At 43.7% G+C, this 21,642-nt stretch overlaps 3 protein-coding genes across 3 annotated transcripts in view; 2 read left to right on the forward strand and 1 right to left on the reverse strand.

Annotated features, from left to right (window-relative positions):
- The window catches only part of CACNA1E (calcium voltage-gated channel subunit alpha1 E), a 782,868-nt gene that overhangs the window by 427,943 nt on the left and 333,283 nt on the right, over window positions 1-21,642 (forward strand). The gene's annotated exons all lie outside the window — the stretch shown is intronic.
- Window positions 4,582-6,545, forward strand: LOC138648208 (uncharacterized). Its single transcript, XM_069737730.1, has 2 exons — window positions 4,582-5,302; window positions 5,454-6,545. Exons 1-2 carry the CDS (start codon window positions 4,956-4,958, stop codon window positions 6,337-6,339), a joined length of 1,233 nt encoding a protein of 410 aa, XP_069593831.1. The 5' UTR covers window positions 4,582-4,955; the 3' UTR covers window positions 6,340-6,545.
- Window positions 8,456-13,455, reverse strand: LOC138647437 (uncharacterized). The gene is made up of 7 exons (XM_069736436.1): window positions 12,055-13,455; window positions 11,168-11,229; window positions 10,995-11,081; window positions 10,638-10,833; window positions 10,330-10,489; window positions 8,809-9,557; window positions 8,456-8,613 (listed from the first exon to the last, which is right to left on the reverse strand). Exons 2-7 carry the CDS (start codon window positions 11,210-11,212, stop codon window positions 8,456-8,458), a joined length of 1,395 nt encoding a protein of 464 aa, XP_069592537.1. The 5' UTR covers window positions 11,213-11,229; window positions 12,055-13,455.

Below are 21,642 nucleotides of genomic sequence, written 5' to 3' on the forward strand. Positions count from 1 at the left end.
CGTGGTTTTTTTGTAGTTTTTGTGCTGACCGCAAAGTCACCTTTCCTATCCTGTGTCTGTTCAGTAAGTCGGGCCTCACTTTGCTAAATCTATTTCATCTCTGTGTTTGTGATTTTCATCTTAACTCACAGTCATTATATGTGGGGGGCTGCCTTTTCCTTTGGGGAATTTCTCTGAGGCAAGGTAGGCTTATTTTTCTATCTTTAGGGCTAGCTAGTTCCTTAGGCTGTGACGAGTTGCATAGGGAGCGTTAGGAGCAATCCATGGCTATTTCTAGTGTGTGTGATAGGATTAGGGATTGCGGTCAGCAGAGTTCCCACCTCCCAGAGCTTGTCCTGTATAATTATTTACTATCAGGTCTTTCCGTGTGCTCTTTACCACCTGGTCCATTATTGTCCTAACCACCAGGTCATAACACCACGCATTATATAGCAGCCACGTAGTATATAACACTGCCCACGCAGTATATAGCAGCCACGTAGTATATAACACTGCCCACGCAGTTTATAGCAGCCACGTAGTATATAACACTGCCCACGCAGTATATAGCAACCACGCAGTATATAACACTGCCCACGCAGTATATAGCAGCCACGCAGTATATAACACTGCCTATGTAGTATATAGCACAGCCCACGGAATATATCACACAGCCCACATAGTATATAACACTGCCTATGTAGTATATAGCAGCCACGCGGTATCTAACAGCCCACGTAGTATATCACACAGCCCACATAGTATATAACACTGCCTATGTAGTATATAGCAGCCACGTGGTATCTAACACAGCCCACGTAGTATAGAGCAGTGTGGGCACCATATCCCTGTTAAAAAAAATTAAAATAAAAAATAGTTGTATACTCACCCCTGGGATCCAGCAAAGCTCTGGCGATACGCGCACGGCTGCTGCCATCTTCCGTTCCCAGGATGCATTGCAAAATTACCCAGATGACTTAGCGGTCTCGCGAGACCGCTAAGTCTTATGGGTAATTTTGCAATGCATCGCTGGGAACGGAAGATGGCGGCCGGCGCGAGCGGCTCGGCTGACAACAGAGGGTGAGTATAGCAGGTTTTTTTGTTTTTTTATTATTTTTAACATTACATTTTTTTACTATTGATGCCGCATAGGCAGCATCAATAGTAAAAAGTTGGGGACACACAGGGTTAATAGCAGCAGTAACGTTACCCGCGGCATAACGCGGTCCGTTACCGCCGGCATTAACCCTGTGTGAGCGGTGACCGGAGGGGAGTATGCGGGTGCCGGGGACAGTGACTGCGGGGAGTAAGGAGCGGCCATTTTCTTCCGGACTGTGCCCGTCGCTGATTGGTCATGGCTGTTTTTCCGCGACCAATCAGCGACCAATCAGCGACTTGGATTTCCATGACAGACAGAGGCCGCGACCAATGAATATCCATGACAGAAAGACAGAGGGAAGTGACCCTTAGACAATTATATAGTAGATGTCTATTGTCTGTACAAGTCCTCTCTAAAATATAAAGCGCTCTGGAATATGTTGGTGCTATAGAAATAAAATTATTATTATTATTATTATTATTATGATGATAGGACGCATGTATATAGCTTCAGTTCTAAATAATGAAGACCAAATGGTTAAATATGAGAATCCAGTAAATGTTTCTGATTTTCTCATTTATTATCATGTTTTCTGCTTTTATCAGTTGAATTTCCTTTTCCGTTGGGATTTCTGTTGGGTTGCAGGAACAGATGTGGATGCAGCTCAGGTCTCGGCTTCTTGGCAATAATACATATTGTATCTAAAGAATTCTTTTATTTAATTATTTATGACGCAACCTAATTTAGAGGGGTTTTTGAATGTGAATGGAGCCGTCTGTCATTTATTCTCGCCATCGTGTGAAGACAATGCATCAGAAAGCCATAATTACGCCCAGCACTTTGTGAAATGCTGACCCTCTTCGTGGCGGAGGATCAGTCTTAGCATCTTTTTTTTCCCCCCACGTCGTGTTGCATCTTTGCCGTTTTGACCGGGAGGCATTCACATCCTTGTTCACATTCTTGACGGCTGCAGAGCGTCTTAGCAGTCAGGTGCCGAATTTAAACAGTTAGGTGTTGCCATGGCAGCTGTGTGTTGCATTCCATTACTATGGCAACCAAAGTTAAAGAACCATAATGTCTCTAAAAACTGCATCATCTTATTCTGTTTCTTTTTTTTTTCTTCTTTTTCTAAGAAATTGGAACTTGAGTATATTATACTGCTATGAAATATGCAGGAGGGATGAGCACATTGTCATTCGTTTATACATATACAGATGTAGCAGAGCTGGGATTGTAACAGACCTATTGTGCAATGCTACGATGATCTACTTTTACCTCTAGTACTGAGCTTACTTTAAAATCACTCTGCATTATGTTAAATGACAAACTCAGCCCTGCTGCACCTGTACTGGATCATTAGTATGAATGTTGATGTAATCGGACATTACATTGTAACTAGGTCAATCGCTGGTTACAATGTCCTATGACTGACCCCTTTTCTTTTAATCAGGGGAGTCATCACTGTCAGATACTATTTCTTTTTTTCAGGGGTTTTCAATATCTAGAACATTAAGATTGAACATTTTTATCCCTAGTTTACCCAGAATCATCTGGTGGGCTGTCATCATTTAAATTAGACAGAAACCAAATATTCAAGTCAACCAATATTTGGGCAGCGATTAATAGAATGGAATTTAACAGTGCGAAATGCAAGATTCTACACCAGGGCAAGTAAAACGAAAATTAAATATATAGAATGAGAGGAATAAAGCAAACCAATAGCACGTGTGAAAAAAGCTTGAGCAGACTAATAGATCACAGACTGCACACGAGTCAACAGTGTGATGCAGCAGCAAAAAAGGCAACCACAGTTCTAGGATGTATTGAGAGAAGCATAAAGTCTATATCACTTGAAGTAATTCCTCCTTGGTGAGACCTCATCTGGAATACTGTTTCCAATTCTGGGCACCACATTTTTAAAAAGACATTGACAAACTGGAGCAAATTCAGGGGAGAGTGACCAGGATTGTGAGCGGACTGCAAAGTGTATCCTACGACTAACGGTTAAAGGATCTGCGAATGTTTAGCTTGCTAAAAAGAAGGCTAAGAGGAGACTTAATAGCTGTCTACAAATATCTAAAGGGCTGTCACAGTGTAGAGGAATCATCATTATTCTCATTTGCACATGGAAACATGAGAAGCAATGGAATGAAACTGAAAGGGAGAAGATAGAGATTAGATATTAGAAAACACTTTTTGACAGTGAGAGTGATCATTGAGTGACTGTCAGGAGAGGTGGTGAGTTCTCCTTCAACGGAAGTTTTCAAACAGAGGCTGGACAGACATCTATCTGAGATGGTTTAGAGAATCCTGCATTGAGCAGGGGGTTGGACACGGTGACCTCAGAGGTCCCTTCCAACTCTAACATTCTATGATTCTACATATATTATTTTCTGGCTAGCCAATAAAGGTATCATCACTCCAAGAATACTTTTGTCATCATTGGGCAGAAAGTATTCACATCGATTTTTCTAGCTAACACGGTACCACAATGCAGCTCTGGCAAAAATTAAGAGACCACCACATAAAAACCCTGTCATGAGCAGCCCAATCTCCAGACCTGAACCCCATTGAAAACCTCTGGAATGTAATGAAGAGAATGATGGATAGTCACACGCCATCAAACAAAGATGAACTGCTTAAATTTTTGTCCTAGGAGCAGTATGAAAGACTGGTGGAAAGCATGCCAAGACGCATGAAAGCTGTGATTAAAAATCATGGTTATTCCACAAAATATTGATTCCTGAACTCTTCCTGAGTTAAAACATTCTTCTCATTCTTCACCTTCTCTTCCTTGTCCTCCTCACCTTCCCCCCACGTCCAGCCAGTACCACATACTCGCAGAAACCTTGCACACCTAGACATTCACAGACTCTCAGACTCTCTTCTACCCCTGTCCTCCATATCTTCACTCCACGACACGGATAGCGCCAGCACTTTCTATAACTCCACCTTCACATCAGCCATAGACTCAGTGGCCCCTCTCATGCATGGCAAAGTGCAACAAATCAATAGGCAACCCTGGCATAACAACCTCACCAAAAAACTCCGACAAACATCCAGGGTCGCTGAGCGGCATTGGAAAAAAACACGCCTGCCAGCCAATTTTACCACTTTCAAACAAGCTACACTTGCCTTCAAACTAGCACTCACTTCTGCTAAACAGACCTATTTCACTAACCTTGTATCTTCACTATCCTACAATCCAAAACTACTGTTCAGCACATTTAACTCTCTCCTCCGCCACCACTGCCACCTCCAACTCCCCTAATCTGTTCTGAGGACTTTTCCACCTACTTCAAAAACAAGATCGACCAAACAAGGCAAACATTTACTGTTCCACCACCCCAACCAATCCATATACCAGACCTCTGCCCTTCCCCAATAACTTCCCTCTCCAACATCACTGAAGGAGAACTTATTCGCCTCCTTTCCAAATCACACCTCACCACCTGTGCACTTGACCCCATCCCTTCCCACTTGCTACCCAACCTCACTTAGGGTACGTTCACATTAGCGTCATGCGACGCTGCGTCGCCGACGCAACGCACGACGCATCGGAAACGCACGCAAAACGCAACTTTTATGACGCAAGCGTCTGACGGATGCGTCGTAAAACGCAGCGTTTTCGGTGCGTTTTTGGTGCGTTTTACCAAAAAACGCAGCGTTTTACGACGCATGCGTTGGCAAACACTGATTGGATCTTGAGCCACAATTTAGTGTCTAGACACTAGATAACACCACCAATGAATAGAAGAGGGTGGGTCTAGTGTCTAGACAATCGATAATGTCACCAATGGGTAGATGGGGGTGGGTATTAATGTCATAGTGGTATATATACCCCCGCATACCTTATTTCCAACCATACAGCATCAAGATGGATCGTTCCATGGAGAGTATCTACCTCACTTTTGAGCTGGAATTAGCCCTTGCTATAGCTTATGCTTTTGCCTGTCATGAACAGAGGAGAAGAGACAAACTACGGAGAAGGAGTCGGCGGCGTTTTTGGCTTCACCCTATAGTGGAAGTCCGAGAGAGTCGTGGAGCGTACCATTGTCTTTTTGGCGAATTAAATGAGAACCAGGACAAATACTTAGAATACACCAGGATGACAAAAGACAGCTTTCGATATCTGCTGCGTCTGGTGGAAGGAACCATTTCCAGGCAGGACACGCAGCTCCGTAAATCGATTTCCCCTGAGGAGCGTCTGCTGGTGACTCTACGGTACGTAATGGAATGTGAAGGATTTATATGTTCTAGCCCTTTTTTAAATTAACATGTTTTTGTTTTGCGGGGTGGGGGATTGTAATTAAAAATGGAAAATTCATTCATAACAATTAAATTAATTATATTTATTTATTTTTCTTCTTGTCAGTTTCCTGGCTACCGGAGAGACATTGAGATCACTGCATTTCCAGTTTCGGATTGGAGTCTCAACACTGTCGGGTATTATTGCAGACACATGCCGCGCATTGTGGGACAACCTCCGGGAGGAATTTTTGCCCATCCCTACACAAGAAATATGGCATGCCAACGCCCAAAAATTCCACAAAGTTTGTTCTTTCCCTAACTGTATCGGAGCTGTGGATGGGAAGCACATTAGGATTACCAAGCCGTCAAGAAGTGGATCTCTTTTTTATAATTATAAAAAATACTTTTCCACTGTGCTGATGGCAATTGCTGGTGCGGACTGCAGGTTTCTCGCTGTGGACATTGGAGCCTTTGGTCGTGCAAATGATTCACGGACATTTAAGGAGTCTGATATGGGCCAAAGATTGTACAATAACAATTTTAATTTCCCCCATCCACGACCTCTTCCCAACACTGACGGCCCGGACCTGCCATTTGTTGTTGTTGGTGATGAGGCTTTTCAAATGAGTGGCAACCTACTGAAACCGTACTCCAGTCGTGGGTTGGACCGTACCAAAACTATATTTAATTATAGACTGTCCAGGGCCAGAAGAACTGTGGAGTGCGCCTTTGGCATCCTGGTCTCCAAATGGCGTATATTAGGATCCGCTATAAATTTGAAAATTGAGACAGTGGATGAGGTGGTGAAGGCGTGTGTGGTTCTCCACAATTTTATTATTGATAAAGAGAGAGTCAACGTGGAACTCGATGAACACATACAAAATCCATTGCCTGATTATCAAGATCATCCTCTGCGGACAACTGTGGAGATTGCTCATATGAGGGACCAATTTGCTGCATACTTTGTTTCCGATGTTGGCCGTGTTTCATGGCAAGATGAAATGGTCTAATTCTGTATGTTTTATTATGATGTCATGTAAACACTGTTGTGTTCATCATTTAACCATCCTATGTATGGTGATTCTATGGTTATTGTTTTAATGTTCCCTGGATGTATAATGTGTTGTGTTTTCAAATACACTTCTTGAGCCTTTCAGTTTTAAAAAAAAAAAAATTCATACGTTTATACATATTAATAAAATTTAAAAAATCCTAATTTATTGAAATTTATTGAATTTATTGAAAGTACTAATGTGTGTGCCACAAAATTTGTGTGTTTCATAGTATTGAGGCATAACATAATCGGCTCCCACCTTGTCAACCATTTTTAATCCTGCAGACTATTTGCATATGGAACAAGGCTTGACAAGGAGGGAGACGATCATGTTTGCTAAACTCTACAGAGTGAACACTATTGTACTCAGGATGCTATAATACGTCCAGAGTCAAATAGTGGTGACACTGTCAACATTGCTTCCATCTCACCTGAACAATATTCTTAAGGTACATTTAATAAAACTATTATCCACCGATACCGACCAGTGATACGACTGGACCGAGATCGTTGTTTAGTTGTCGCATGGTTGCTGGAGAGCTGTCACACATACAGCTCCCCAGCAACAAAAAAAGAGCAATCTGTGTAATGCCACACTCACGATATTTACTATTGTTAATGTAATGTTAATTACAAAAAAAACCTTAAGGCCCCTTCACATTTAGCAACGCTGCAGCGATACAGACAACGATTCGGATCGCTGCAGCGTCGCTGTTTGGTCGCTGGAGAGCTGTCACACAGACCGCTCTCCAGCGACCAACGATGCCGGTAACCAGGGTAAACATCAGGTAACTAAGCGCAGGGCCGCGCTTAGTAACCCGATGTTTACCCTGGTTACCATGCTAAAAGTAAAAAAAAACAAACACTACATACTTACCTACAGCCGTCTGTCCTCCAGCGCTGCGCTCTGCTTCTCTGCTCTCCTCCTGTACTGTCTGTGAGCTGGAAAGCAGAGCGGTGACGTCACCGCTCTGCTTTCCGGCTCACAGACAGTACAGGAGGAGTGCAGAGCACAGCGCTGGAGGACAGACAGCGTTAGGTAAGTATGTAGTGTTTGTTTTTTTTACTTTTAGCATGGTAACCAGGGTAAACATCGGGTTACTAAGCGCGGCCCTGCGCTTAGTTACCCGATGTTTACCCTGGTTACCAGTGAAGACATCGCTGGATCGGTGTCACACACGCCGATCCAGCGATGTCTCCAGGGAGTCCAGCGACGAAAAAAAGTTCTGGACTTTATTCAGCGACCAACGATCTCCCAGCAGGGGCCTGATCGTTGGTCGCTGTCACACATAACGATTTCATTAACGATATCGTTGCTACGTCACAAATAGCAACGATATCGTTAACAATATCGTTATGTGTGAAGGTACCTTTACACTACGGTGTGTGAAACGTCCATCGCCGTCAGCTTCCCGTACTGTGCCAGCCCTAAAGCACAGCACAGCGTTTAAGGCAACGGTGTGCTCAGCTTTACGGGCGGGAATCACAGTGTCAGTGTGGAAAGATGACGGCGAGGGACTTGGTAGACACCTTTTTATATTAGTGGGGTATTGTAAACTTTTTATTTCAGTGATTAAAACAGTGCACTACCCAAATTTCCCTTGTTTAAAACAAAGACATCGCTGGATTGGTGTGAACTCACCAATCCAACAATGACAGCTTCTGATAAGTTACCCAAAAAAAATTCCAAATCATTTGCTGATAACCAAAAAATCACAGCAGGGGCTCAATCGTTTTACGATTTCAGAAAAGACAAAGTTAAAACAACTATATCCATACTGAAATCGTTGTGTGATGGTACTTTGTAAACGTGACATATTGAGCAATGCTGTTTGTGTTTGTAACATCTGAGTACAATGAACGACAGCCATATAAGAAAATGTTAAAAAAAATAGAGATAATATTGTCACACATTGCACATCTGGTGTTACAAGGACACGATTTGTGTGTACGGCGCAAGGTGTGATTTGGTGCAAACTTTATTTGAGACAATAAAAACCAAAATTTTTTTTAAAAAAAATATAACAAATTTATTTTGTGTTACAAAAAAAAAAAAAAAAGGGAACCCGGTTTTAAGGGGTGCCAATGTCCGCAACCAAAGGGGATTCATATCCCCCAGTTTTTTGTGATGAGGAGACCGAGGAGGAGGAAGAGGGGGAGGAAGCAGCATACTCTATGACACTAGACGGGATGCCGACATCAGTCCAGCCAGTGGATGGTGGTGGTGAGACTGCAACAGAAGCAGGTGAGAGAGGAGGAGGGACGACCAGTGTCCTTGGCTGGCTACTCCGGCTCTGGGTCGACCCAGGCTGTGTAGATGGTGTACTCCTGGTTGACCCAGGCTGGGTAGTGGGTGTACTCCGTGTAGACCCAGCCTGGGTACTTGGTGTGCTCCGGGTCGACCCAGGCTGTGTTCTGGTGGTACTTTGGGGAGCAGCCATAGCCAAGGACGTAGTGCTTGTGGTCGTCATGGTCTTCTTCTTCTTCTTTTTCCTCCTCTCTCCCTCTGGGTGGGGGTCGGCTTCCCGTCTGTGCCCCCTTGAAGGCCTGTCAGGCTCGGAACTTTGGGGCTCAGTTCTGTGGTGGCGGTGGCGGCGGCGGTGGCCCTCGGCACGCGGACCTCTGTGGTGATGCTCTGCAGCAGGAGTCGGAGTCATGGCAGCCAGCGATGGTACTGCGGGCATATTTGTCGCTGACTGCATGACCCGAGCCTGCTGCAGAGCACTGACATATAAATTGTTGCAGCCCTGCATGAACGAAATCTGGAGTTCCGGCGTAAGATGTTCCACCATGCCGTTGTGAATGGCACTAAAGAAATGTTTTGCCGGCCTCGAGAGATCCGTTTCGATGTTTTCAAGACGCCGTTCGATATTGCACATTTTATCGCACAGCGCCTTGAAACCATTCTGAAATACGGTACTCAGATGTAAAAATTCGGACATGGGCGCCCTGTCCGAGGCCCGCTGACGCTGTCGGTAAGACCCAAAGGACGGAGCAACAGAGGCCTCGGCCAGAGGAACATCTGATGGACCGGCTGCCGGTTCGCCAGATTGTGTTGTTGCAGACCTGCTCTCGCTGTGGGATGGCCGCGACAGTTCAGATGGCGCTTCACAAAGGACCGCTCTTGAGGGTCGTCTTGAGGATTGGACAGTCTCGCGGGTGCTGCTGTGTGTTCTGTGAAAACATAAGGAAACCATTAGTATAAAAAATATCACATTTCACATGCGTCAGAACATTTTACCGCCAGGTATCCATTACCGCCATTAATATTACACTATTTTTAATATTGACACTGCATATGCACCATCAATATTAAACAAACGGTATTTATTTAATTCTAAAGAGTCACCCATGTTTTTAGTTTGCAACGCCAGACAATTATGCTTAGGTTGGAACTGCCATGACGTCACGGTCATGTGAACGAGACGTCATCACAGGTCCTGCGAGCTGAGCAACCATGGGAACCTAACCAGCTTTGCAGTGGAATGTATGCCGTATCTATTATATTTAACTTTATTATGTATAAAAAATCGTAGATACACCTGGCAAGTGTGAGAAGATAAGAAATGAATAAAAAATTCAAGGTCAACGAGTGGTGAAAAGTTTAAAAAAAAAAAATTATTAACTTCAATCAAAAGCAGAGGATGAAACATCTGCACAATACAATAAAAATACTATCTACGCGTTTCAGGTCTGATGTTCCCTGTCACCTGAAACACGTAGATAGAGTCTATTGTATTGTGCTGATGTTTGATCCTCTGCTTATGATTCAAGAGGAGAAAAGTATGTATTTTTGCACAACTCTGTGAACTAGCCTTTTTTTACTTCATTTATATACTTGGTACTTGGCAAAATAAATGGCTGGGCAATAAGCAACGTGACTGGAATGTAGTATGTGAATATGCATGTTGTGAAAACTAGGTGTGTGAATAGGTACTATACTTACTCTCTGCTTTCAAGGACCGGTCGCAAGAACTGCAGTATACGGTTATGCTTGTACACCGAGGTCCTTGAAGCGCCAGCACCACTACGAGCCTGTCCCTCCTTTTTCAGGCCCCTCTTGAAACGGTCCTTCATGGAGCGCCATCTGGTCCTCAATTGTTTAACTGTGTATTAAAAAAAAAAAAAAAAAAAAGGTTTTAGATAATATATCGAAAAAGATTACGCAACCGTGTGCAATCCCAATCAAAGACATCACAGACGGTTGTGTAATCCTGGCATGATGGGTCACAGCACTATTTTTTAAATACTTACGGAAACTGGCTTTGGCCTTGGCGTTAGCGCTGTCGAAGCCATCCCACAGCGTTTGTGCCACCTCCAACCACAGACGCCGCAATATGCCCTGGTCCGCGTGCTGGGGGTCACGGCTGTCCCACAACGGGCCCCGTGCTTCTATTGATGCCACCATTAGGTCAATGTTAAGTGGCTCATCCAGGGCCCGTTGTGAAACCTAGAAAAGAATGGAAAATATGAAGGTTTGAAAGAGAAAAAAATTGTCCCTATCTCCTCCACCAACACCTACTACACACAACACCACACCCTACCACCACCCCCCCAATACCCGCAAAAAAAAAAAAAAAAAAAAAATAAAGGTTTGAAATAAATACTTACGCTCCGTCCTACAACCACAGCTTGGCCCCATGGTCCCTGCTGCTGCTCCCTCTCTTCCTCCTGGTTCTCCTCCTCACTTGAAGAAGCCTGCAAAATAGTTTAACAAAAAGTTGAGTGACCCATCTACAAATGACAGCGAAAATATAGCAAGCAATAGTAGATCATGTACTCACCGGACTCCTCAGCGGTGGGGTGCCGGAATCACTGCCGCTGGCCATGACTAATTAAAGCAGTTCTGAAATTAACAAAAAAATAACATTGACTATGCTCCTATGCACTATCATGCAATAAATAATATTAAAAAAAAAAGGCATTTAAACCACAAATAACATTGCACTCCAACTGAACTAACGATGAGCAAACTACACTGCCACATTGATTAGATTAAAGAAACAATGGCAGAGACAACCCAATGCCAGAGTACAAAAGGCTAAAGATAAGAAAATTAACAAGTACACAATGTAGTAATCCCAAAAGATTTTTTTAAAAAAGAAAAATTACAGTATGCACGGATCAACACAAAAAACACAATATGTGGTTGTAATAAAAAATATTTCAACACGAAAAAAAATAAGGGCAGAAACATAAATACTTTACAATGAAACCAACAGTGCCAGAGAAAATAGAAGGGGATACAACGCCATACATCGCAACCAGAAACATACAACTATGTATTTACACAACCACAGTGCTGAAAATAATACACAAATTGCAATAAAAATGTAATAAAAGGCCGCAAAATCATTCTATACTACCATACTTTACAAAACAACCGACAGGGCCAGAGACAATGAAACGCCATCATATAACGGAAGAATAAAACAGCACAACTGAATACAAAAACAACACCAAACCAAAAAATGGAAACTCAAAATCAATCTTGGAAAGAACACTAATCAAGGCCGCAGACAATGAAACGCCATCCTATACACAATGCCGTACATCAAAACCAGACCAAAAAGACCACAATATCTTTAGCCACAGTGCAGAATATAAAACACTACTTGCAAAAATAATTGTAAAAACATGTAGAAAATGCACATAATCATTCTATACTTACATCTCTGGACAGCGGATGAGAAGACAGTTGCTCTGATGTGTCTGGTCTGATGTTGCCTAATAATTCTTTACACAACCACAGTGCTGAAAATAATACACAAATTGCAATAAAAATGTAATAAAAGGCCGCAAAATCATTCTATACTACCATACTTTACAAAACAACCGACAGGGCCAGAGACAATGAAACGCCATCATATAACGGAAGAATAAAACAGCACAACTGAATACAAAAACCAACACCAAACCAAAAAATGGAAACTCAAAATCAATCTTGGAAAGAACACTAATCAAGGCCGCAGACAATGAAACGCCATCCTATACACAATGCCGTACATCAAAACCAGACCAAAAAGACCACAATATCTTTAGCCACAGTGCAGAATATAAAGCACTACTTGCAAAAATAATTGTAAAAACATGTAGAAAATGCACATAATCATTCTATACTTACATCTCTGGACAGCGGATGAGAAGACAGTTGCTCTGATGTGTCTGGTCTGATGTTGCCTAATAATTCTTTACACAACCACAGTGCTGAAAATAATACACAAATTGCAATAAAAATGTAATAAAAGGCCGCAAAATCATTCTATACTACCATACTTTACAAAACAACCGACAGGGCCAGAGACAATGAAACGCCATCATATAACGGAAGAATAAAACAGCACAACTGAATACAAAAACAACACCAAACCAAAAAATGGAAACTCAAAATCAATCTTGGAAAGAACACTAATCAAGGCCGCAGACAATGAAACGCCATCCTATACACAATGCCGTACATCAAAACCAGACCAAAAAGACCACAATATCTTTAGCCACAGTGCAGAATATAAAACACTACTTGCAAAAATAATTGTAAAAACATGTAGAAAATGCACATAATCATTCTATACTTACATCTCTGGACAGCGGATGAGAAGACAGTTGCTCTGATGTGTCTGGTCTGATGTTGCCTGTTGTGTAGCCGGCAGCAGAAGTGACAAACAATCCTACATTTTCTTTATATATGGGGGATGTTTTTCTCACTGTTTGCACTGTCTAGACACTGTCTAGACACTTTTTTGTTTCATTTTATGTTACGACGCATGCGTCGCACAACGCATGCACGACGCACACCCGCGACGCAAGTGCGTCGTCAATACGTTTCAATGGGAAATTGTAACGCATTGACGACGCACGAGCGACGCGCGCGTTTTTTTGGCGCTCCGAAAATGCAACATGTAGCGTCTCCGACGCCACCCAGGTGCGGTGTTACGACGCATGCGTCGTGCGTTTTACTGAAAACGCACGACAACGCAACGCATGCGTCCCCAATGATAAAGATAGGGGCGCATGACGCATGCGTTGTCGTGCGTCGGCGACGCAGCGTCGCATGACGCTAATGTGAACGTACCCTTACATGCTCATTCCAGCCCTAACTCATCTCTTCAACCTATCTCTATCTTCTGGTACTTTCCCCTCTGCCTTCAAACATGCCACCATCACACCCATCCTCAAAAAAGCTAACCTTGACCCAACTGCTATGCCCAGCTATCGCCCCATATCACTGCTCCCGTTTGCTTCCAAACTTCTTGAGCAGTATGTCCATGGTCAACTTTCCTCCCACCTCTCATCTAACTCTCTCCTTGACAACCTCCAATCTGGCTTCCGCCCCCATCACTCCACCGAAACTGCTCTGACCAAAATTACTAATGACTTACAGCCAAAGCTAACAGATAGTTCTCCATCCTCCTCCTTCTCGATCTGTCCTCTGCTTTCGACACAGTCGACCACCTCCTACTGCTACAGATTCTTTCTTCCCTCGGCATCAAAGGCCTTGCCCTGTCCTGGATTGCCTCATACCTTTCCCACCGCACATTTAGCATTTCCCACTCCCACACTACCTCCTCACCCCGCCCCCTCTCTATTGGAATCCCTCAAGACTCTGTCCTAGGGCCTCTACTTTTTTCCATCTATACCCTTGGCCTAGGACAACTCATAAAGTTCCATGGCTTCCAGTACCACCTATATGCGGACAACACTCAGCTCTACCTCTCTGGCTCAGATGTTGCCTCTCTTCTGTCCAGAATCCCGGAGTGTCTGTCAGACATATCCTCCTTCTTAAACTCTCGCTTCCTAAAACTCAATGTAGACAAAACCGAACTCATCATCTTTCCCCCATCTCGCGTATCCCCCCTACCTGAACTATCTATTATAGTAAACGGCATCACACTCTCTCCCGCACCCGAAATCCGCTGCCTCGGGGTAGCTCTCGATTCTGCCCTGTCCTTCAAACCGCACGTCCAAACCCTTGCCACTCCTGTCGCCTCCAACTCAAAAATATTGCCAGAATCTGTCCCTTTCTCAGCCCACAATCTACTAAAACTCTTGTGCATGCCCTCATCATATCCCGCCTCGATTACTGCAACACCCTCCTCTTGGCCTCCCCGCTAACTCCCTTGCACCACTCCAGTCTGTCCTCAACTCTGCTGCTCGGCTAATCCACCTCTCTCCTCGCTACTCCCCTGCTTCACCCCTCTGGCTCCTTCCACTGGCTCCCAATTCCCCAATGAATCCAGTTCAAACTAACACTGATCTACAAAGCCATCCACAACCCGTCCCCTCCCTATATCTCTGAACTAATCTCCCACTATCTTTCCTCACGTAATCTTCGATCCTCCCAAGACCTCCTACTCTCCTCCACACTTATTCATTCTTCACACAACCGCCTCCAAGATTTCTCCCGAATATCCCCCATCCTCTGGAATTCCACGCTTCAACACGTCCGATTATCCACCACCTTCGGATCCTTCAGACGGAACCTGAAAACCCATCTCTTCAGGAAAGCCTACAGCCTGCAATAACCATTCTGCAGCCTCACCAACCGCCCGAGCTGCCGCCACATCACCGACCACCCGAGCTGCCGCCATGTCACCGACCACCCGAGCTGCCGCAACGTCACCGACCACCCAAGCTGCCGCCATGACCACCCGAGCTGCCGCCACGACCACCCGAGCTGCCGCCTCACCACCACCAGTGCTGCAGCACACCAACCTGCTGTCTCTTCCCTATTATCCTGAAGAATGTAAGTCCGCAAGAACAGGGTCCTCTCCCCTCTGTACCAGTCTGTCACTGTAAATTTGCTTACGATATCTATAGCCCTGTATGTAACCCCTTTTCACATGTACAGCACCATGGAATTAATGGTGCTATATAAATAAATAATAATAATATTGTTTCTAAATGATTATGAACTTTTTTTCTTTGCATTATTTGAGGTCTGAAAGCACTAAAACAGTGACCATTTTATTTTGACCATTTTTCTTTGTCAGAAAAAAATACAAAATTTATTGCTTGGAAATTCGGAGACATATTGTCAGAAGTTTATAGAATAAAAGAACAATTTACATTTTACTCAAAAATATAACTATAAAGAGAAAAATCAGACAAACTGAACATTTTGCAGTGGTCTCTTAATTTTTGCCAGAGCTGTATAATTTTGTTATTGTGCATCATGAAAATGTAGAAGTAAAACAAAAGGTTTGGTCAACTGTAGAGATAAACAAATATATTCCAGTGGAATTGAAATGTACTTGAATAGTACAAAAATCTCCATTTGGCAAAATGCAAATCTTACAAATACTGAGGTAAAAATACTGACCAAATAACGTGTGAACGAGGTCTAATACAGGAGGAGATGACATACAGATACTGTATATACTATGTACAGGGGAGATAACACACAGGTATATACTATATACAGGAGAGATAACACACAGGTATATACTATATAGAGGAGGAGATGACATACAGGTACATACTATATACAGGAGGAGATGACATACAGGTATATACTATATACAGGAGGAGATGACACACAGGTATATACTATATACAGGAGCAGATGACCTACAGGTATATACTATATGCAGGAGAAGATGACATACAGGTATATGCTATATATAGGAGGAGATGACATACAGGTATACACTATATACAGGAGGAGATGACACACAGATATATACTATATACAGGGGAGATGACACACAGGTATATACTATATACAGAAGGAGATGACATACAGGTATATACTATATACAGGAGGAGATGACATACAGGTATATACTATATATGAGGAGATGACATACAGGTATATACTATATACAGGGGAGATGACACACAGCAGGTATATACTATATACAGGGGAGATGACATACAGGTATATACTATATACAGGAGATGACATACAGGTGTATACTATATATAAGGGAGATGACAAACATGTATATACTGAGGTGAAAATGAGAGGTGTGAGGTGAAAATGAAAAGGTGTGAGTGCAAAATGAGAGGAGTGAGGGAAAATAGTGGAGTGATTGGAAAATGACAGATGTGAGGTTGAAATGACAAGTGTTAGGGGGGAATGAGAGGAGTGAGGGGGAAAATAAGAGGAGTGAGGGGAAAATGAGAGATGTGAGGGGAAAAATGAAAGATGTGATGGGGAAAATGAGAGGCGTGATGGGAAAATAAGAGAAGTGAGGTGCTATAACTAACCACAGATATTTACTATGCCCAGGCAACGCCGGCCTATTCAGCTAGTACAGTATATTATTAGAGTTGAACATATTTGATTGGGTCCCTACTTAGTCAGCAAGCTATAGCGCTTGCCGAATAAGCTGCAGAGGGAACCCGGATATATGGAGTGCAGCGGCCATCAGCTGTTCGGCTCCACAGCTGCATGTGTCACAGCTGTGTCACTGTCACATCACATGCATGGGGAGCCTGTGTGTTGTTGTGCTCTTAGGCTAGGGTCACATTGCGTTAGTGCAATCCGTTTAGCGCTAGCGCTAGCGGATTGCGCTAACGCAATGTTTTTAAAGGGTCGCGTTTCGGGGTCGCGTTAACGTCCCCGCTCTCGCAGATCCCCGATCTGCGAGAGCGGGGAACGGACCTCGGGCGCGCCGCGGACGCTGCAAGCAGCGTCCGAGGCGCGCTACAAAAGACCGGCGCGTCGCTAGCGCGTGCCGAAAATGACACGCGCTAGCAATGCGCTGGTACATTGCGGGCAATGGGAGCGCTAACGGACGCGTTGCATGGCGTTAATTTCGCCGTGCAACGCTGTCCGTTAGCGCTCTGACCAAAACGCAATGTGACCCCAGCCTTAGGAACCTTGAGTACTGCAGAAATTCTTTTGTAACCTTGGCCAGATCTGTGCCTTGCCACAATTCTGTCTCTGAGCTCCTTGGCCAGTTCCTTTGACCTCATGATTCTCATTTGGCCTGACAGGCACTGTGAGCTGTGAGGTCTTATATAGACAGGTGTGCGCCTTTCCAAATCAAGTCCTATCAGTTTAATTAAACACAGCTGGATTCCAATGAAGGAGTAGAACCATTTCAAGGAGGATCACAGGGAAATGGACAGCATGTGACTTAAATATGAGTGTCTGAGCAAAGGGCCTGAATACTTATGACCATGTGATATTTCAGTTTTTATTTTTTAATAAATTTGCAAAAATTACTACATTTCAGTTTTTTCCAGTCAAGATGGGGTGCGGAGTGTGCATTATTGAGAAAAAAAAATGAACTTTTTTGAATTTACCAAATGGCTGCAATGAAACAAAGAGTGAAAAATGTAAAGGGGTCTGAATACTTTCAGTACCCACTGTATGCTTAATGAATGTTTTATTAAACCACAATGCTTATGTTATACCATTCCTTTCATTGAGAGGAGCATCCACAAAGCTAAGATGGAGGCAGTTATTACCCTGTGGCCCTGTCTGGGCGATCTCGCTGATATACCTCACTGTATCAGGGATGTGACAGCAGTGTGATGGAAGATGCATTTACAATTCCTCCAGCTTGTCTGCAGTCAGCCATACTTCCCCTTCCTCTGTTTCTGGTAACAAATCTGAGTATCAATCAAACTGTAATAATCTCCATTCATTATTGACTTAGAGGTGCAGCGAGCAGCGGCTTATGTCAGCGGGCGTACGGATAATCTTACTTACATTTACTTTTGCATAGTAAGAGATTTATATTTATAGTAAAGCTGAATAATATCCGGTAATATTAAAAAATTCTATTAAGTGGTTCTTCACTTTCTTTAGTGGTGGTACAGATTAAATGTAGGAGTCCGATTTACCCCCTCCAATGCGGCTTTACCTGATGGATTCACTTTAATTAATAAATTGTCATCTTTTAATCAGGAATATTATTGTTCCTAGATACAAAGACTAGGTACTTCGGAAATTAATACCCTGCCTAATTAGTGGGTCATTGTAATACCGGAATAGGCTGAAATGAGCCTATGGGAACATGCCATTGTTTTTCCCACAGTAGTTTTCTTTGGCATACTGCATTAGCAGCGGTGTTATACTTTATGACACTGGTGTATGGGTATTGCCGGTGTTCTGGGACCTGTTTCCACTGACATATCATGGAGATAGTAATGACACCCATGCAGGGCCGGCCCCGGGCGAAAGAGTCTCAGTGGGCGCCCTTCTTTAACACATACCATGATTCATGATGCACAGATACAGCAGAGAAATATAGCACAGCCCACGTAGCGTATAACACAGCCCACGTAGCGTATAGCACAGCCCACATAGTATATAACACAGCCAAGTAGTATATAGCACAGCCCACGTAGTATATAACACAGCCACGTAGTAAATAGCACAGCCACGTAGTATATAGCACAGCTTACATAGTATATAGCACAGACACGTAGTATATTGCCCAGCCACGTAGTATATTGCCCTGCCACGTAGTATATTGCCCAGCCACGTAGTATATAGCACAGACATGTAGTATATAGCACAGACACGTAGTACTGTATATTGCCCAGCCACACAGTATATTGCCCAGCCACGTAGTATATTCCCCAGCCACGTAGTATATAGTACAGCCACGTAGTATAAAACACAGCCACATAGTATAAAACACAGCCACGTAGTATATAGCACAGACACATAGTATATTGCCCAGCCATGTAATATATTGTACAGCCATGTAGTATATTGCACAGCCACGTAAGATATTGCCCAGCCACGTAGTATATAGCACAGCCACGTAGTATATGACAGGCAGCCCACGTATGTAGTATATAACACAGGCAGCCCACATAGTATATATCACAGGCAGCCCAGGCACGTACATAGTATATAACACAGGCAGCCCACATACGTAGTATATAACACAGGCTGCCACGTAGCATATAGCACAGCCACGTAGTATATAACACAGGCAGCCCATGTAGTATATAACACAGGCAGCCCAGCTCACCCACCACCACGCCATCGCTGTTGCCCCCGACCGTTGTGGACACAGGATCTGCACACATGCACTGACGAATGCTGATCGTCTTGTGCTACTCGCTGTGCTGGAACTGCATGGTGGACCCGGGCCCCGGACCATGTCCCGACGCGATCTGTGTGTCAGTGCTGCTCTTCTTAGGATTGACGAGCTCCTCACTCTCACCCGGAAGTGACGAATGCCGGCCCGGAAGTGACTCTTCTATCCCCATGGACGGTGATTGGTGAGCATTCCTGCTGCAGTGAGTCCCAGTCAGTGAGTCCCGCCTCCTGCTGCCAGTGCCAGGAATCATATATCCGCTCCAGCTCCGCCTCCGAGTCCTGGCTGGAGTCACACACAGCACACAGCACACTAGCACAGGGAGGGAGGGTCGGACTCGGAAATGATGTAGTCCGGCTTCGGGGGCCCCCCAGGAACGCATAATGCGCTGCGCATCAGTGTCGGCAATGCAGGCATAATAAGTGTCTTACCGTTATGGGCCCCCCAGTCTCGCCAGGGCCCCGGCACTTGCCCGGATGCGCCGGGTCCTGACGCCGGCCCTGCACCCATGGTGCTCCAAGATGGTTATATTTGCTAAAAGCATTGTTTGTTTTTTTAATTTATGGTGAAATTTTTTTCTTGTATTTTTCCTGTATTGTGACATAATCATTTTGTGTGTGGGTCATTCCTGTACTGTCTCACCTAAGTGTGCTTTGTCCATGACCAATATCACTGAATGATGTGCGTGCAATAACATCTCTGAGTAGATTATGCCTGTACTGTGACATCACTGTGTGTATTATTCCTATACCATGACATCACTGTGTGTATTATCCCTGTACTGTGACATCACTGTGTGTATTATCCCTGTTCTGTGATATCACTGGGTGTATTATCCCTGTACTGTGATATCACTGGGTGTATTATCCCTGTACTGTGACATCACTGTGTGTATTATTCCTGTTCTGTGATATCACTGGGTGTATTACCTCTGTACTGTGACATCACTGTGTGTAATATCCCTGTACTGTGACATCACTGTGTGTATTACCCCTGTACTGTGTCATCACTATGTGTATTATTCCTGTTCTGTGACATCACTGGGTGTATTATCCCTGTACTGTGTCATCACTGTGTGTATTATCCCTGTACTGTGACATCACTGTGTGCATTATCCCTGTACTGTGACATGACTGTGTGTATTATCCCTGTACTGTGGAATCACTGTGTGTATTATTCCAGTACTGTGTCATCACTATGTGTATTATTCCTGTTCTGTGACATCACTGTGTGTATTATCCCTGCACTGTGATGTCACTGGGTGTATTATCCCTGCACTGTGACATCACTGTGTGTATTACCCCTGTACTGTGTCATCACTATGTGTATTATTCCTGTTCTGTGACATCACTGGGTGTATTATCCCTGTACTGTGTCATCACTGTGTGTATTATCCCTGTACTGTGACATCACTGTGTGCATTATCCCTGTACTGTGACATGACTGTGTGTATTATCCCTGTACTATGACATCACTGTGTGTATTATCCCTGTACTGTGACATCACTGTGTGTATTATCCCTGTACTGTGACATCACTGTGTGTATTATCCCTGTACTGTGACATCACTGTGTGTATTATCCCTGCACTGTGATGTCACTGGGTGTATTATCCCTGTACTGTGACATCACTGTTATTATCTCTGTACTGTGTCATCACTGTGTATATTATCCCTGTACTGTGACATCACTGTGTGTATTATCCCTGTACTGTGACATCACTGTGTGTATTATCCCAGTACTGTGTCATCACTGTGTATTATTCCTGTACTGTGACATCACTGTGTGTATTATCTCTGTACTGTGTCATCACTGTGTGTATTATCCCTGTACTGTGACATCACTGTGTGTATTATCCCTGTACTGTAACATCACTGTGTGTACTATCCCTGTACTGTGACATCACTGTGTGTATTATCCCTGTACTGTGACATCACTGTTATTATCTCTGTACTGTGTCATCACTGTGTGTATTATCCCTGTACTGTGACATCACTGTGTGTATTATCCCTGCACTGTGCCATCACAATGTGTATTATCCCTGTACTGTGTCATCACTGTGTGTATTATTCCTGTTCTGTGGCATCACTGGGTGTATTATCCCTGTACTGTGACATCACTGTGTGTATTATCCCTGTACTGTGACATCACTGTGTGTATTATCCCTGCACTGTGATATCACTGGGTGTATTATCCCTGTACTGTGACATCACTGTTATTATCTCTGTACTGTGTCATCACTGTGTATATTATC

Source organism: Ranitomeya imitator, chromosome 8, assembly GCF_032444005.1.
Source record: "Ranitomeya imitator isolate aRanImi1 chromosome 8, aRanImi1.pri, whole genome shotgun sequence".
Classification (NCBI taxonomy): domain Eukaryota; kingdom Metazoa; phylum Chordata; class Amphibia; order Anura; family Dendrobatidae; genus Ranitomeya; species Ranitomeya imitator.